This window comes from Bos taurus, chromosome 10 (assembly GCF_002263795.3).
Source record: "Bos taurus isolate L1 Dominette 01449 registration number 42190680 breed Hereford chromosome 10, ARS-UCD2.0, whole genome shotgun sequence".
Taxonomy (NCBI): Eukaryota; Metazoa; Chordata; class Mammalia; order Artiodactyla; family Bovidae; genus Bos; species Bos taurus.
In genome coordinates, this window is record NC_037337.1 from 27,310,628 (window position 1) to 27,326,083 (window position 15,456).

The 15,456-nt window shown below is 36.1% G+C and overlaps 1 protein-coding gene and 1 pseudogene across 1 annotated transcript; both read left to right on the plus strand.

Annotated features, from left to right (window-relative positions):
• The first annotated feature begins 833 nt into the window (after positions 1-833).
• Positions 834-1,769, plus strand: OR4K1 (olfactory receptor family 4 subfamily K member 1). The gene has a single exon (NM_001390405.1). It carries the CDS (start codon positions 834-836, stop codon positions 1,767-1,769), a length of 936 nt encoding a protein of 311 aa, NP_001377334.1.
• OR4K16P (olfactory receptor family 4 subfamily K member 16, pseudogene) lies at positions 9,374-10,303 on the plus strand (annotated as a pseudogene).

Consider the following 15,456-nt stretch of genomic DNA (forward strand, 5'->3'; position numbering starts at 1 on the left):
TTGAAGACACATAGGTGACTCATTCACCTTTGGTCTTTATGTAACAGAAGGTGAACTCTGATTATTGTTCAAAGGATGAAAGGAATGTTCTTGATTTTCACAGAAACTTTCAGAGTATTACCATTGCCTCTTCTTTCCACATTGTCACAAATTGCTTCCATTAAGCTTCCTAAAGCACTGTCAAACACTTTGTGATTCTCAGTTTTGAGAACATTAGTGTAATCCACTGGCATTATATTCAAGGCTACTTGCATCCATGATTTGCTCCTAACCTACCATTCCCAACTTCATTTTGACTGTTCCTTAGCACACCCTTCTCCAGCCAAGCCACTGAACTCATGGCTCTCTGAGTATGCCTTTAATGTTTTCACCTTTTTAGCTTTAGTCCTGCTATTTCCCATGCTTAAAATAGCCGGTTCCTTCAGTTTTGGCTAGCAAATCACAAGCTTTTAAATAGTTTTAGCTAAAATGATACATATCCCATGATATGTTACCTTACCACTTTGGCATAGTTTATTTCATTTTGCTAGTATCTATGGTATTATTTTATCTGTTACTGTTTGCTTGTTTCTGATTTTATATTCTTATTTTTAATATGAATATCTTATCTCTCCATGATAGGATCCATATCTAATTATCTTTATTTCTCCCTTCTACTTTCCACAGCAGTCATAGGTGTTAAATACTAGTTCACTGACTATTTATATAGTCTCATTAAATTAACTTTTAATTGAAAACTTATCATATTTCTTTTGTATATATACTAGATACAGTGTCAATCATTGTGACATTTTCCTGATTTTCTTTTACTTAGGTAACAGTGGATTGGATACATGGCTCACACAAATGAATCAATGGTATCTGAGTTTGTGCTTCTGGGACTCTCTAATTCTTGGGAACTTCAGCTTTTCTTTTTTGCCATCTTCTCAGTAGTGTATATGACATCAGTTCTGGGCAACATCATGATTATTGTTATTGTTTCCTCTGACTCCCATTTGAACTCTCCTATGTACTTCTTGCTCAGTAACCTTTCTTTCATTGATATCTGCCAATCTAACTTTGCCACCCCCAAGATGCTTGTGGACTTCTTTGTGGAACACAAAACTATTTCCTTTGAGGGTTGCATGGCCCAAATATTCCTTCTTCACAGTTTCGTTGGGAGTGAGATGATGTTGCTTGTAGCTATGGCATACGACAGATTTATAGCCATTTGTAAGCCTCTACACTATAGCACAATTTTGAATCGAAGACTATGCATAATTTTTGTGTTTATTTCCTGGGCTGTGGGTATTCTTCATTCTGTGAGCCACTTGGCTTTTACTGTGGATCTGCCGTTCTGTGGCCCCAATGAGGTAGACAGCTTCTTTTGTGACCTTCCCCTGGTGATAGAGTTGGCTTGCATGGATACTTACGAGATGGAAATTATGACCCTAACTAACAGTGGCCTGATATCACTGAGCTGTTTTCTGGCTTTAGTCATTTCCTACACTGTCATTCTGATCACTGTCCATCACCGTTCCTCCAGTGGATCATCCAAGGCACTTTCTACAGTAACTGCCCATATCACCGTGGTGATTCTTTTCTTCGGGCCTTGCATTTATTTTTATATATGGCCTTTTAGCAGACTTTCTCTGGATAAGTTCCTTTCTGTGTTCTACACTGTTTGTACACCCCTGTTGAATCCCATCATCTACTCTCTGAGAAATGAAGATGTTAAATCAGCCATGAGAAAATTGAGAAACCGTCATGTGAGCTTCTGGAAAAACTAGGGAACACCATGAAGGAACATAAATATGCAATGGAAATGAAGAGCCCCTACTGGATCACAGCATCAAGCCAATTATTTTTGCTAATGACAGGGGTTATTGAATTACAGAATTAGATTTTTTTCCCAACTGCAAAGGAATTACATAAAACCAGTTCCTGGTTTGCTATTTAATTTTAACCAGTTTTTCATAGTTTGTAATTCTAAAGTACTAATTCTCTTGAAAATATTTAGTAACCTTTCAAAATATTTTATAAATAATTTAGAGATTCTAATCTACAAAAACAGCTATTCATGTTACCAAATTTGTGATTCTCTTCAATTGAACTTGTGTCATTTTTATGCCTTGCAATCAAAACATACAAGTAAATTATGTTTCTGTTAGGCTCTATCAACTTATTCATAATATTTTTTTCTATAAATTGACATGGTGGAAAAATATTGTTTTAAAACTTAGATTTCACCTCACTTGTATACATTTGTTTCATGTTTTTTAGCTTATCTTTTCCTCATGTATTGAAAATTTTTGGTTATTTATAGTTTTTCCTATCTGCTGCTGCTGCTAAGTTGCTTCAGTCGTGTCTGACTCTGTGTGACCCCAGAGACAGCAGCCCAACAGGCTCCTCCATCCCTGGGATTCTCCAGGCAAGAACACTGGAGTGGGTTGCCATTTCCTCCTCCAATGCATGAAAGTGAGAAGTGAAAGTGAAGTCGATCAGTCGTGTCCGACTCCTAGTGACCCCATGGACTGCAGCCTACCAGGCTCCTCCTGCTATGTCCCAATAAATTTTTTCTGTTTTTTCTAGATTATTGATATACATTTCTATTCATTACAAAACTTTTTCTAAATATTTGGTGCTATCAGCAGCATACATATCTATTTCCCTAGCTTATTTATTTTTAAGTAGTTATAATGAGTTCTACATTAGTCATAAAAAATTGCAAATATCTTTGAAATTGTCTGCAAATACATCAGATATAGAATATTTAAATCCACAGAAAAAGTCAATTCCATATGTACCTAAAACATACAAATGCACAAAAATGACAAAATTTTTTTGAAATTGAGAATCAAGTCTGAGATCTCTTCTTTCATATTTCTTGGAAAACAGAAGAGAGAAAGTAAAATTCTTGTACTTGTAATAATGTTTCGCATGCATCCTAAGTCGCTTCAGTCATGTCTGACTTTTTGTGACACTCTGGACTGTGGCTTGCCAGGCTCCTCTGTCCATGGGATTCTCCAGACAAGAATATTGGAGTGGGCTGCCATGCCCTTCTCCAGGGAATCTTTCTGACCCAGCGATTGAACCCAGATCTCTTATTATCTCCTGCACTGGCAATTAGGTTCATTACCACTAGCACCACTTGGTAATAATGGTTTTAAAATCTGTGCTGGAGAAGACTCTTGAGAGTCCTTGGACAACAAGGAGATCAAACCAGTCAATCCTAAAGGAAATCAGTCCTGAATATTCATGGGAAGGACTGATGCTGAAGCTGAAGCTCCAATACTTTGGCCACCTGATGTGAAGCACCACCTCATTTGAAAAAGACCCTGCTGCTGGGCAAGATTGAGGGCAAGAGGAGAAGAGGACGACAGAGGATGAGATGATTGGATGGCATCACTGACTCAATGGACACGAGCTTGAGCTAACTCTGGGAGATAGTGAAGGACAGGGGAGCTTGGCATGCTGTAGTCTATGTGGTCCCAAGTAGTCAGATGCGACTTAGCGACTGAACAACAAATTATTGTTTCATTCTCTGGCCAAAGATTTCTTATGTACTTCTCCCTTTGCCTTATGAAAAAGGCCTTATAACAAAAAGACTAAATGTATTCTACAAAGAAAAAAGAGTCACTTAACAGAAAATAGAAAGCCTGCAATTGTCATCACCTTGGGTTCAGTATTTTAATTAAATTTTAAGACATAACTTAGTGACTATGTATTTAGATATTAACTCTGCATGATAAATCAGAGCCAGCTGAGTCTTAGATATAGTCTTTTAGAACCATGATACTTATTATTAGCTAAGGATTCTTGGAACTTTAGACTTCAGGTCAAATTCATTTGTACAACATCAAACATGGTAATGTTCCTTTAACATGACTTTTTTTAAAACAAATTTTATACAGTGCCAAAACATTTAAAATATGTAATAAACATTAATGCATTCATGATATTGTTGGTAGTATTTTTTTGCCTTTTAATTCTGACTTGCAAGTGAAAATGGAGAGTTGACAATAGTACCCTTGAAAACCTGTCATTTAGCTGCTCTGATCCTCAGTAATCAAATATTGAGGTAGAGGAGGGGTAGGTGACACAAGGGAAAATGGAGGTGAGGGAGAACAGTAGGAGAAAGAGGGAAATTAGAATTTGTAAGTGGCCATTTGATTTGGCCAGTTCCTTGTACTACCAGAGACACATTCTTCCATTTTCTAATCATTGTTGGGTCTACTTGGGACTTTAGTGATTGGGCACAACCTATCACATTGAGTTTGATAAAAAAAACTCAAAAGTCAAAAAGTTAAAAAAAAAAAAAGTTGGCAAATATGACTACATTAATTTCCACAAAAGTTTTAGTTTCTTTTTTTTTCTTTTTTAAAAATTCTATCACAAATAAAGTCAAAAGAAAAATTAGGTGACAAGCAGTATTATCCACAGGGGTAATATCTTTAATTTGTAAAGAGGTTTTATAAGTCAGTAAGCAAGTACCCATGGCATCCAGTCCCATCACTTCATGGCAAATAAAGGGGGAAACAATGGAAACAGTGAGAGACTTCATTTTTTTGGACTCCAAAATTACTGCAGATGGTGACCACAGCCATGAAATTTAAAGACACTTGCTCCTTGGAAGAAAAGCTATGACAAACATAGACAGTATATTAGAAAGCAGAGATATTACTTTACCAACAAAGGTCCATCTAGTCAAACCTATGGTTTTTCCAGTAGTCATGTATGGATATGAGAGTGGGACTATAAAGAAAGCTGAGTGATGAAGAATTGATGCTTTTGAACTGTAGTGTTGGAGAAGACTCTTGAGAGTCCTTTGGACTGCAAGGAGATCCAACGAGTCCATCCTAAAGGAAATCAGTCTTAAATATTCATTGGAAGGACTGAGGCTGAAGCTAAAGCTCCAGTACTTTGACCACCTGATGCAAAGAACTGACTCATTTGAAAAGACCCTGATGCTGGGAAAGACTGAAGGCAAGAGGAGAAGGGGATGACAGAGGATGAGATATTTGCATGGCATCACTGGCTCAATGGACATGAATTTTTGCCATAGCTTGCAGTTGCAATATGTCTGCTATTTCTGAATAAAATCGTTTTTCTGGTTAAGGTAACTGCCTGCTTTATGTTAAAGGTTGGCATGACTTATGGTTTTATTTTATTTTTAAAGATTAAACTCAGCCATTAAAAAGAATACATTTGAATCAGTTCTAATGAGGTGGATGAAACTGGAGCCTATTTTACAGAGTGAAGTAAGCCAGAAGGAAAAACACCAATACAGTATACTAACGCATATATATGGAATTTAGAAAGATGGTAACAATAACCCTGTGTACGAGACAGCAAAAGAGACACTGATGTATAGAACAGTCTTATGGACTCTATGGGAGAGGGAGAGGGTGGGAAGATTTGGGAGAATGACATTGAAACATGTAAAATATCATGTAAGAAACGAGTTGCCAGTCCAGGTTTGATGCACGATACTGGATGCTTGGGGCTGGTGCACTGGGATGACCCAGAGGGATGGTGTGGGGAGGGAGGAGGGAGGAGGGTTCAGGATGGGGAACACATGTATACCTGTGGCGGATTCATTTTGATATTTGGCAAAATTAATACAATTATGTAAAGTTTAAAAATAAAATAAAATTTAAAAAAAAAAGAAAAAAAAAGATTAAACTAGAGGAATCAATTGGAAAAAGTCAGGATGGGGAACAAATGTATACCTGTGGCAGATTCATTTCGATATTTGGTGAAACTAATACAATATTGTAAAGTTTAAAAATAAAATAAAATAAAATAAAAAAACAGAAAACTAAAAAAAATGGTAAAAGTTGAGATCATCATCAGATCTTGAAACTTTTGAGGAGAAAAATGAAAATGGTTTAGACAGGGGAGTTAAAATGAATATAATTTAGTAAACTGGGAATATTTTGGAAGAATACAAAGTAGTATGTAGGAAAAAAACTAAGGAAAAAGAAGAAACTAAGTTTCTGGCTGAAATGCTGGGACAAAAGAAATGCCATTAGCTGGGGATGGGGCAGAGTGAAGGGGGAATAGGTTTGCAAACAGAAGAACTGAAATATCTGTGAAGTATTAAAGAGAAAGATATCAAGAAGGAAGCTGGTCTATCAGTAGAGAATTCAGAGAAACCTGGGCTTCTTTATTAGCTCACCAAGTTTCCCTTTCTAGCTGTCACCTGCTCTTCTCTGTAGATGTCAGTCCTTTCACTGCTCTGAGATCTCTTTCCACAAAATCCAAAAGCAAACTACATGCATATCTAAGCAGTTTTACCCACTGTATGCCCAAATGAACTTTCTGATTCTAGTGTATGGTTAAGTAATGAGCAAAGACAATTAAAATATTGGATTTTGAGGGGTAGCTTATTATAAGGTATGGAGTTTGAAAAACTTCATCATAGATATTTCCATAAAAAGAAAAAAGCAAAGGATTAAAGAAAAGATTCTAATTCTCTTAGGCCCATTGCCTGATTTATATTTCTTATGATACATATTCCTGCTCTGGGCATTTGGGCTAGTGTTTACTGCCTTAGTCACTTTATTTTTATTTTTTTAAATTTTATTTTATTTTTAAACTTTACATAATTGTATTAGTTTTGCCAAATATCAAAATGAATCCATCACAGGTATACATGTGCTCCCCATCCTGAACCCTCCTCCCTCCTCCCTCCAAGGAAAAAAGGCACATGGATGGAGACAGCTTGTTAAACAAGAGTAACCGGTGTCGCAAACTCCTAGGTCACTACATTTCCCTCTTGTGATATGTACTTTGCTTTCAATTATAGACAAATAACTTACATGTTTTTATCATCTCATTTTTGAGAAAAACAACTCAAAGTGTGTTAATAATTCCCACAGCAAGATGACCTCACTTAATAAAGGAAGTTTTTTTAATGGGCTATTGCAGTCCATGGGATTGGTTATCTGAGATTTGGGGGCATGTAGTATATGGGCTCTTGTGACTCAATGTTTTTTTTTTAAAGCCAGTAGGTTTTGGAGGTTTCTTTTCTTCAACCTATTATTGCTCCCTTGTGATTTCTCTCAAAACTGGGACGCAGAATTTAATCACATGAAGCAAAAAATTAAATATAGATATTAACATTCAGAGTTAAAGGGATTCTGGGCTAAAGTAATTATAGAATTGAGAGGACAAGATTCTGTAATAGCCTATATTGGACAAGAATCTGAAAAAGAATGGATATATGTATATGTAGAATTGAATCACTTTGCTATACACCTGAAACTAACACAATATTGTAAGTCAACTATACTCCAATATAAAAGAGTTAAATTAAAAAAATAACTTGGAGTTTGTATATGAGATTCTAAAATCTGAAATAAAACATTAGACTTATCTGATTATTGTCACTGCTAACATGTTGATGGACTGAAGCACCCAGGTGAAGGTAAGCATATTGCTAAATTATTTTGAAAAAATAGATATGGTGATAGAGAATAGAATGGGGCAAAAAGTTGTCATTTTAATAACCCAATAGATTTTGCATTTATCACTTTGAAAACTCTTGTCAAGCCTTGTATATACATTGATACACTATAGGAAGATGTTTTAAAAAGCATAAGATTCTATGAATAATACAAAAAAGTACTTAGTAATTTTTATATTTTAAAATGCTCTCAATATGTGGATGTCTTATCTTGAATAGATACTACAGTGTATCTCATGTAGCTGTCATTGACTGTGATGACAGACACAGAAACATTTTCCCAGATTCTGAGATCTGGCCAGAAGCTTCATTTCAAGGGTTCTTACAAGAAATCACAGATCATTTCAATTTTATTTTGAATGACACAATTATCACCATGCATTTATATAAAAATATAAATTGCTTTTCAAATTCTGTATATAGAAGTATGTATAGAATTTGGAATGCAATTTTATATCAAACAAAAAAGACTAGGTTTTTAGTGTGTGTCCATATTTTAAGACTGAATTTACAGCTTTCTAAAATTGTTTAAGCCTATGAGGCAGAATATTGTTCAAAAAAGTTGATTATGCCAATTTCATAGTAAGGTTAAAAGCTAAGTTTCCATTATTTAATTTCTAATAAACCAGCCCAAATTATACTGATGTTTTTCAAGAGAATGATTATTTCACATAAACAATTTGTTGCACATGTTTGCTATTCCTTTTGTCTGAAGTAGATTTCCTCAAGGCTTGCTCTTCATTTTCTTTAGTTGCTGCTGAAATGTAACCTGCCCAGTGAGGCTTTTATGACCACTTGGTTAGTCCATATTCCTTTGCCCTGTTTTATTTTCTCTGGAACACTTATTACTAAATGACATAATATATATTTTATCTCCATTTCCTCTGTCAGTCCCATCATTTCTTTAGGATATAACCAAATGAAGATGGGGCATATTCCCCCCCCCCTTTTTTTCCCATTGCTTTGCCTCCAGAGCCCATAAGGTTGTATGCTGCAGAGCAGACAATTTGTATTATTTGTTGAGTTAATTAATATATAAATTATGTTTTCAGTTGACTTTGGAAAAACACTTTTGTTATTGTGATAAACTCATCAGAGAAAGAAGAGATTAAAAAATGACCAGCAAAGATAAGTGGTACAAATATGTTTAAATAACAAACAATCATAGTAATTAAATTACATTCAGTTCCATCTTTGAAGTGCTTTGAAGGTCTGATTAAATAATATTATATTCAACTGCTGTGAAGAGATCATATGGAGAGAAATAAAGAGTGATTGAAAAGAACATATGCTTCTGAATTCTAGGAAGATATTTTGACTACTAAATCATGTAAAAGTCAAATTGTTTTAATATAGAAAAGTGAAAGTAATTTTGTCACTCATAGTAGTTTAACTTGCTACAAATTAACTTCTCTCTCTTATTATCACTGCAGATTTTCTCAAATGCATGGACACATCTCACTTATTTCTCCAATGTCATTGCTAAAGTAACTGGTCTGATTTTCATCTCTTTGCACTTGGCCTAAATTTCTTGTCCCTCCAAGATTCTGTAAAAGGCATCAGATTAATCTTTTGAATTTGTAATCTGAATGTGTAAGTATGGTACATGGGACTTTCAAAGTGCTATTGAGATCTTGCACACTTCTATAAAAAGTGTATTCGTATATAATATCAAATCAAATTTTCCCTTCCTTCCATATTGACTTATCTATTAGATAAATCTATTATCTCTGTCCATCTTTTATCTAGCCAATGCATAAATGCAAAAGTAAATGACAATTTGTATAGTTACGTAACACAAGGAAAATATAAATTCCTAGAAATAATATAATATCCTTATTATTAAATAATTAATAAATTAATAAATAATTATTTTTCTTCCCCTTAGCTAACTTGAGCAGCCCAGATTCATTTAATGGATGGAGCAATAAGTCAGTGGTTACTGAATTCATTTTGTTGGGCCTGTCTAGCTCTCGGGAACTCCAGCTGTTCCTTTTCTTTATCTTCTCTGTGTTTTATGGTGCTGCAGTGTTGGGAAACAGTCTTATCATTCTCACAGTAATTACAGACTCTCGATTGCATTCTCCGATGTACTTTCTTCTTAGCAATCTCTCCTTCATTGATGTGTGTCAGGCTACATTTGCCACTCCCAAGATGATTTCAGATTTCCTCAGTGAACGCAAGACCATCACTTTCAAGGGATGCATGTCACAGATTTTTTTCTTGCATGTTTTTGGGGGCAGTGAGATGGTGCTTCTTGTTGCCATGGCCTATGATAGGTATATCGCTATATGCAAACCTCTGCATTACATGACCATCATGAGCCGAAGAGCGTGCACTGTCCTGGTGGGGGTCTCCTGGGCCATTGGCATCTTGCATTCAGCCAGTCACCTGGTATTCACAATAGATCTTCCTTTCTGTGGACCCAACAAGGTAGACAATTTCTTTTGTGATCTCCCTCTCGTGATTAAACTTGCCTGCTTGGACACCTATGTTTTAGAGATCCTGGTGCTCACAAATAGTGGCCTGTTGTCACTTATCTGTTTTCTCCTTTTGCTCATTTCTTACACTATCATTCTTGCTACTGTCCATCGCCAAGCCTCTGGTGGGACATCCAGGGCACTTTCCACTCTGTCTGCCCACATTACTGTTGTAGTTCTGTTCTTTGGCCCATTAATCTTCATCTATATTTGGCCCTTTGAAAGCTTCACAATTGATAAATTTATCTCTGTGTTTTTTACCGTATTCACTCCTCTTCTTAACCCTATGATTTACACTCTAAGGAATAAAGATGTAAAGGAAGCCATGAAGAAACTAAGGAACCAACATGTGGGTTCCAAGGAAGCCTGTTAGACAACTGTGATGAAGCAACACAAGTCCTTTCTTGTTCTTTGTAATGCCCATGTATAGTTGTTATTATTGTGTCTCTATCATAATTAGTCTTTCCGGTTATAGGACCTGAATTGGTCACTCTAAAGTTGGCAAATGCAATGCAGAACCTCATATTATGTTACCAGTTTTAATATTCTGTGGCTCACTTCATCTTCCCTGAAATAGTAACTGTGCTGTGCTGTGCTTAGTTGCTCAGTCGTATCTGACTCTTTGTGACCCCATAGACTGTAGCCTGCCAGGCTCCTCTGATTCTCCAGGCCAGAATACTGGAGTGGGTTGTCATGCCCTTCTTCAGGGGATCTTCCCAGCCCAGGTATTGAACTCAGGTCTCCCACATTGCAGGCAGATTCTTTACTGTCTGAGCCACGAGGGAAGTCCCAAAATAGTAATTACATGTATTAAAATTTATAATTTCCCTTATATAGGTCTTGTTAAAAAATCTTGCACACATCTAACTTGACTGGAGTAGCATAGAAAGCAATTTAGTGCTAAAAACAGAAACTGCTTTGACATTACAGGCTAAATGAAAACTACTTTCATAAGTTATAGTTCATAATTATTTCAGCTAATAACTTGATTCCTATAAGTAGTTGCAAATATTCGACATTCATAAATAAGGCAATACTGTTCATAAATTTTAAATTATATTTATTACTTATGTTAAATTTTAAATACCCCAAATACTATAGTATCAATGATAGGACTGAGTTTTGACACTCTGATTTTGAAACAAATAACATATCAATAGCATCACCAAGGCCATAATTCAAACTATAAGTGTAGTCTTATGCTTTCTGGGACAACAGTCATAGCACTTTACAGATTTTATTTATATCATTGATAATAAACCTACCAGCTAAAAATGATTATAGGATATCTAAATAGACAGTGATGTTGTTTAATTAATGTGAGAGTTTAAATTTCAAAGTGGTTACAGAAAGCACTGCTGCTGCTGCTAAGTCGCTTCAGTCGTGTCCGACTCTGTGCGACCCCATAGACGGCAGCCCATCAGGCTTCCCGTCCGTGGGATTCTCCAGGCAAGAACACTGGAGTGGGTTGCCACTTCCTTCTCCAATGCATGAAAGTGAAAAGTGAAAGTGAAGTCGCTCAGTCACGTCCAACTCTTAGCGACCCCATGGACTGCAGCCTACCAGCCTCCTCTGTCCATGGGATTTTCCAGGCAAAATTACTGGAGTGGGGTGCCATTCACATATTAGTAATTATGAAATTAATCTCATACTTTAAAAAAAAATTTAAGTGAAATTTCAGAAACATCTCACCAAATCAGGGAATGACTAGGATAAAGAAGGTGAGCACAATTGATTCAGCCCCTTATTAGTCACAGATCTATCACTGTTATCACCACATCACTGATTCATGCCAGGAAATGTTTATTCTGTTTGAAAGTGAAAGTGAAGTCACTCAGTCGTGTCCGACTTTTTGCGACCCCGTGGATTGTAGCCTACCAGGCTTCCTCTGTCCATGGGGTTCTCCAGCCAAGAATACTGGAATGGGTTACCATTTCCTTCTCCGGGGGATCTTCCCGACCCAGGGATTGAACCCAGGTCTCCCGCATTGGAGGCAGATGCTTTAACCTCTGAGCCACCAGGGAAGCCCTATTCTGTTTGTGTTAGCTTTAAATCCAAATGTCATTTTTTAACTGAAGATGTAATTGTGTATTTGTTTTTATTACTTAGATTGTAAGAATTACTTTTCTATTACCATATTTATCAGTATACAAAAAGTTTAACATGCAAGCACATGCAGTAAGTGCCATAAGAAGGATATAATATTCAAAACAGTGATTTTCAGGTAAGTTATATTGTTGTTTGATACACATGAGGCATTTGAGTGATGAAATTGGAAGGTAGTGGAAAACTAGATTGTTCTTACCTCAGTCGTATCTTTGATACATTGTACCGTGCCGCAATCTGATCTCTTTATCATATTTGTTGTCCACATGTGAGAGTGTGAGTTTACTTCATTGGATATCACGTTAATAAATTTAAATTTATTAAAAACATGCTGTATGAATATTATGCAAATGAGAGATGACAGGTTTTACAAAAGAGGCAAAGCCATAGTTCCATGGTCAGTAAAAGATTTCAAATGAAGTCAAGATATCTATTAAAAAGTTCATTACTAGATAATAAAGGCAAGTAAAGGATATAATAGACATTATAAACATATGTTTAAAATGGTATGTTATAAACATATGCAGTGTTAATAATCTCAGTGTGCTAATGTTCAGCTTTGTTCAATTCAATGCAGCTCAATACTTTTCAGCATTTTTAAACTTAATTTATGCAGATGTTGTGGGCAGAGGAGACTAAGAAAGAACTCTGGCCTCATATAAATGACTGAATATTAAGGAAATAAAGACTCACAGAACTTACTCTGTATTCGAATTGCAGAAGGGCTTCCCTGGTGGCTCAGAGGTTAAAGCGTCTGCCTGCAACGTGGGAGATCTGGGTTCGATCCCAGGGTTGGGAAGATCCCCTGTAGAAGGAAATGGCAATCCACTCCAGTACTCTTGCCTGGAGAATCCCATGGGCAGAGGGCTCGGTAGGTCCATGGGGTCGCAAAGAGTCGGGCACGACTGAGTGACTTCACTTCACTTCATGACCAGCAGAGCACATTTTGCTGGCCAACCATCAGAAAACCTCATAATTGATACCAATTTAATGAATTGCCCTAGTGCAAGTTTTCGGAGAAGGCAATGGCACCCCACTCCAGTACTCTTGCCTGGAGGGTCCCATGTATGGAGGAGCCTGGTGGACTGCAGTCCATGGGGTCGCTGAGAGTCGGACACGACTGAGCGACTTCACTTTCACTTTTCACGCATTGGAGGAGGAAATGGCAACCCACTCCAGTGTTCTTGCCTGGAGAGTCCCAGGGACGGGGGAGCCTGGTGGGCTGCAGTCCATGGGGTCACACAGAGTCGGACACGACTGAAGTGACTTAGCAGTAGCAGTAGCAGTGCAAGTTTTGGCCCACAGACTTACAGACCCAGAAATGCCAATCTGTTGATAATTGCAAGAAACTTGGGGGAATTTGTCAAGTTCCACTGAAATTGTAATTATAAAACAAATCAAATAGTCACAGCATTGTGATTAGAATAGATATCAAATTATTAGTGCTTTTGGTGAACCTGGGCTTCCCTGGTGGCTCAGAGGTTAACGCGTCTGCCTCCAATGCAGGAGACCCGGGTTCGATCCCTGGGTCGGGAAGATCCCCTGGAGAAGGAAATGGCACCCACTCCAATACTCTTGCCTGGAGAATCCCATGGACAGAGAAGCCTGGTAGGCTAAAGTCCACGGGGTCGCAAAGAGTCGGACACGACTGAGTGACTTTGCTTTCACTTTTGGTGAACCTATATTGGTTACTTGATTGACATAAGATCATCATACCCTGATAACCCGACAGGGAAACACCACCTGAACAATGTTGGGGTGGGCAGTGTTCTGATTTGCCTTGGTGACTCCCTCTCTTATTTTCCAATACATTCAGGGCTGCATATAGTCTTTTTCAGGGTGTGTTAATACCTCTCACCAGATTAAAATAAAAATTTTCTGGCCTAAGAGTCACTGTAATTGAATTGAAGAGAATTGACATATGTTATATCCATTATGTATGCTTATAAAACCTAATTCTCAAATGATAACCATATTTTCCTATTTCTAAACACTCATGAGTCATATATCATAGGCAGCAAATTTCATGAAAAGCTATGTAAATGATAAACACAAACAGAAAAACAATCAATCTATTAGGTAGTAAAAATATATTTTAAAACAAGAGAGAAGTGTTATGGTCTTAAAATTTGGAAATGTGGAAGTTCTATTTAGTGAAACATTACTGATAAATTTTTAGAAAGCAATCTGGTATATTTATCAAAATATGTCTATATTCATAACTTAATAAATTTATCTAGGCATCTTCTATCTTGAGTAATTAAACTTCCCAATTCTCAAGCACAAAATTAAATATTTATAAACATTATACATTATGGACTCTAGAAAATAGAGTCCCCATTAAGAAAGCTAGTCATAAAGAAAAAACAAATTTTGACTCCTTTCATGCAAGAATGCCATTGAAGACAGAGATTGATATTTATTCCTCTTTCTGGAAGAATATTCCTCCACCCAATGGAACCAGAATAAACTTCATTCTAAAATTTGACAAGCATCATTATAAGGGAATATTTTAAGCCAATTTCACTTAAAAACAAGTATAAAAATTTCCTTTAAAAATAGCAATACAAATTCAAGAATATATAAAAACAGGTAGCAAAAGTGATGATCTAGTTAAGATATCCAGAAATATAATATGGTTTGAAATTTGACTATCATTCAATGTAATTCACTGTACTAACAAAATACAAGAAAATAAACATATGATTATCTCAATACATGGGAAAAGTCTTTAATAACAGTCATTGTTGAAAAACAAAACTTTCATTAACTAAGAAAAAATATCTATGGCTGAAAACTTCAATATGAGGCACAAAGAACATGATAGTACCTATAAATAGCATTGTTATCTACTAAACTGAAATGCTAGTTCAGAAAACAAAACAATGTCAACAAAATTAAAAAAATTTTATAAACAGGAAGTAGAAGGAGGTGGGATTCACAGCAATTTGAATTCAGATAAACTTTAGAGGTTAACTAAGTGAGTAGTTAACAAAAAAATCACCCTAAAACATTTAGAAACTGCAACCTGGAGAACTTTACACTATGTGCAATAAACCAGACACAGAAGAATAAATATTATGTGGTATCACTTATACAAGAAATCTAAAATAGTCAAAATCATAGAAAATCTCATAGAAGCAGAGAGTAGCAGTTGCCTGAGGCAGAGAAAAGCAAGGAGATACTAGTTTAGACAAAGTAGTTTCTATTATAAGATAAAAAGCTCTGGAGTTCTAATATTCATCAAGGTGACTATAGTAAACAATACTGTATTTTACACTTGAAATTTGTTTAGAGAGTATATCTTATGTTGAATGTTATTACAAAAGAAGCAATACAATAAAAAAGAAACTTTTAGAGGTAGCAGATATGTTTGTGACACACATTGTGGTGAGAATCTCACAAGCGTATAATTATCTT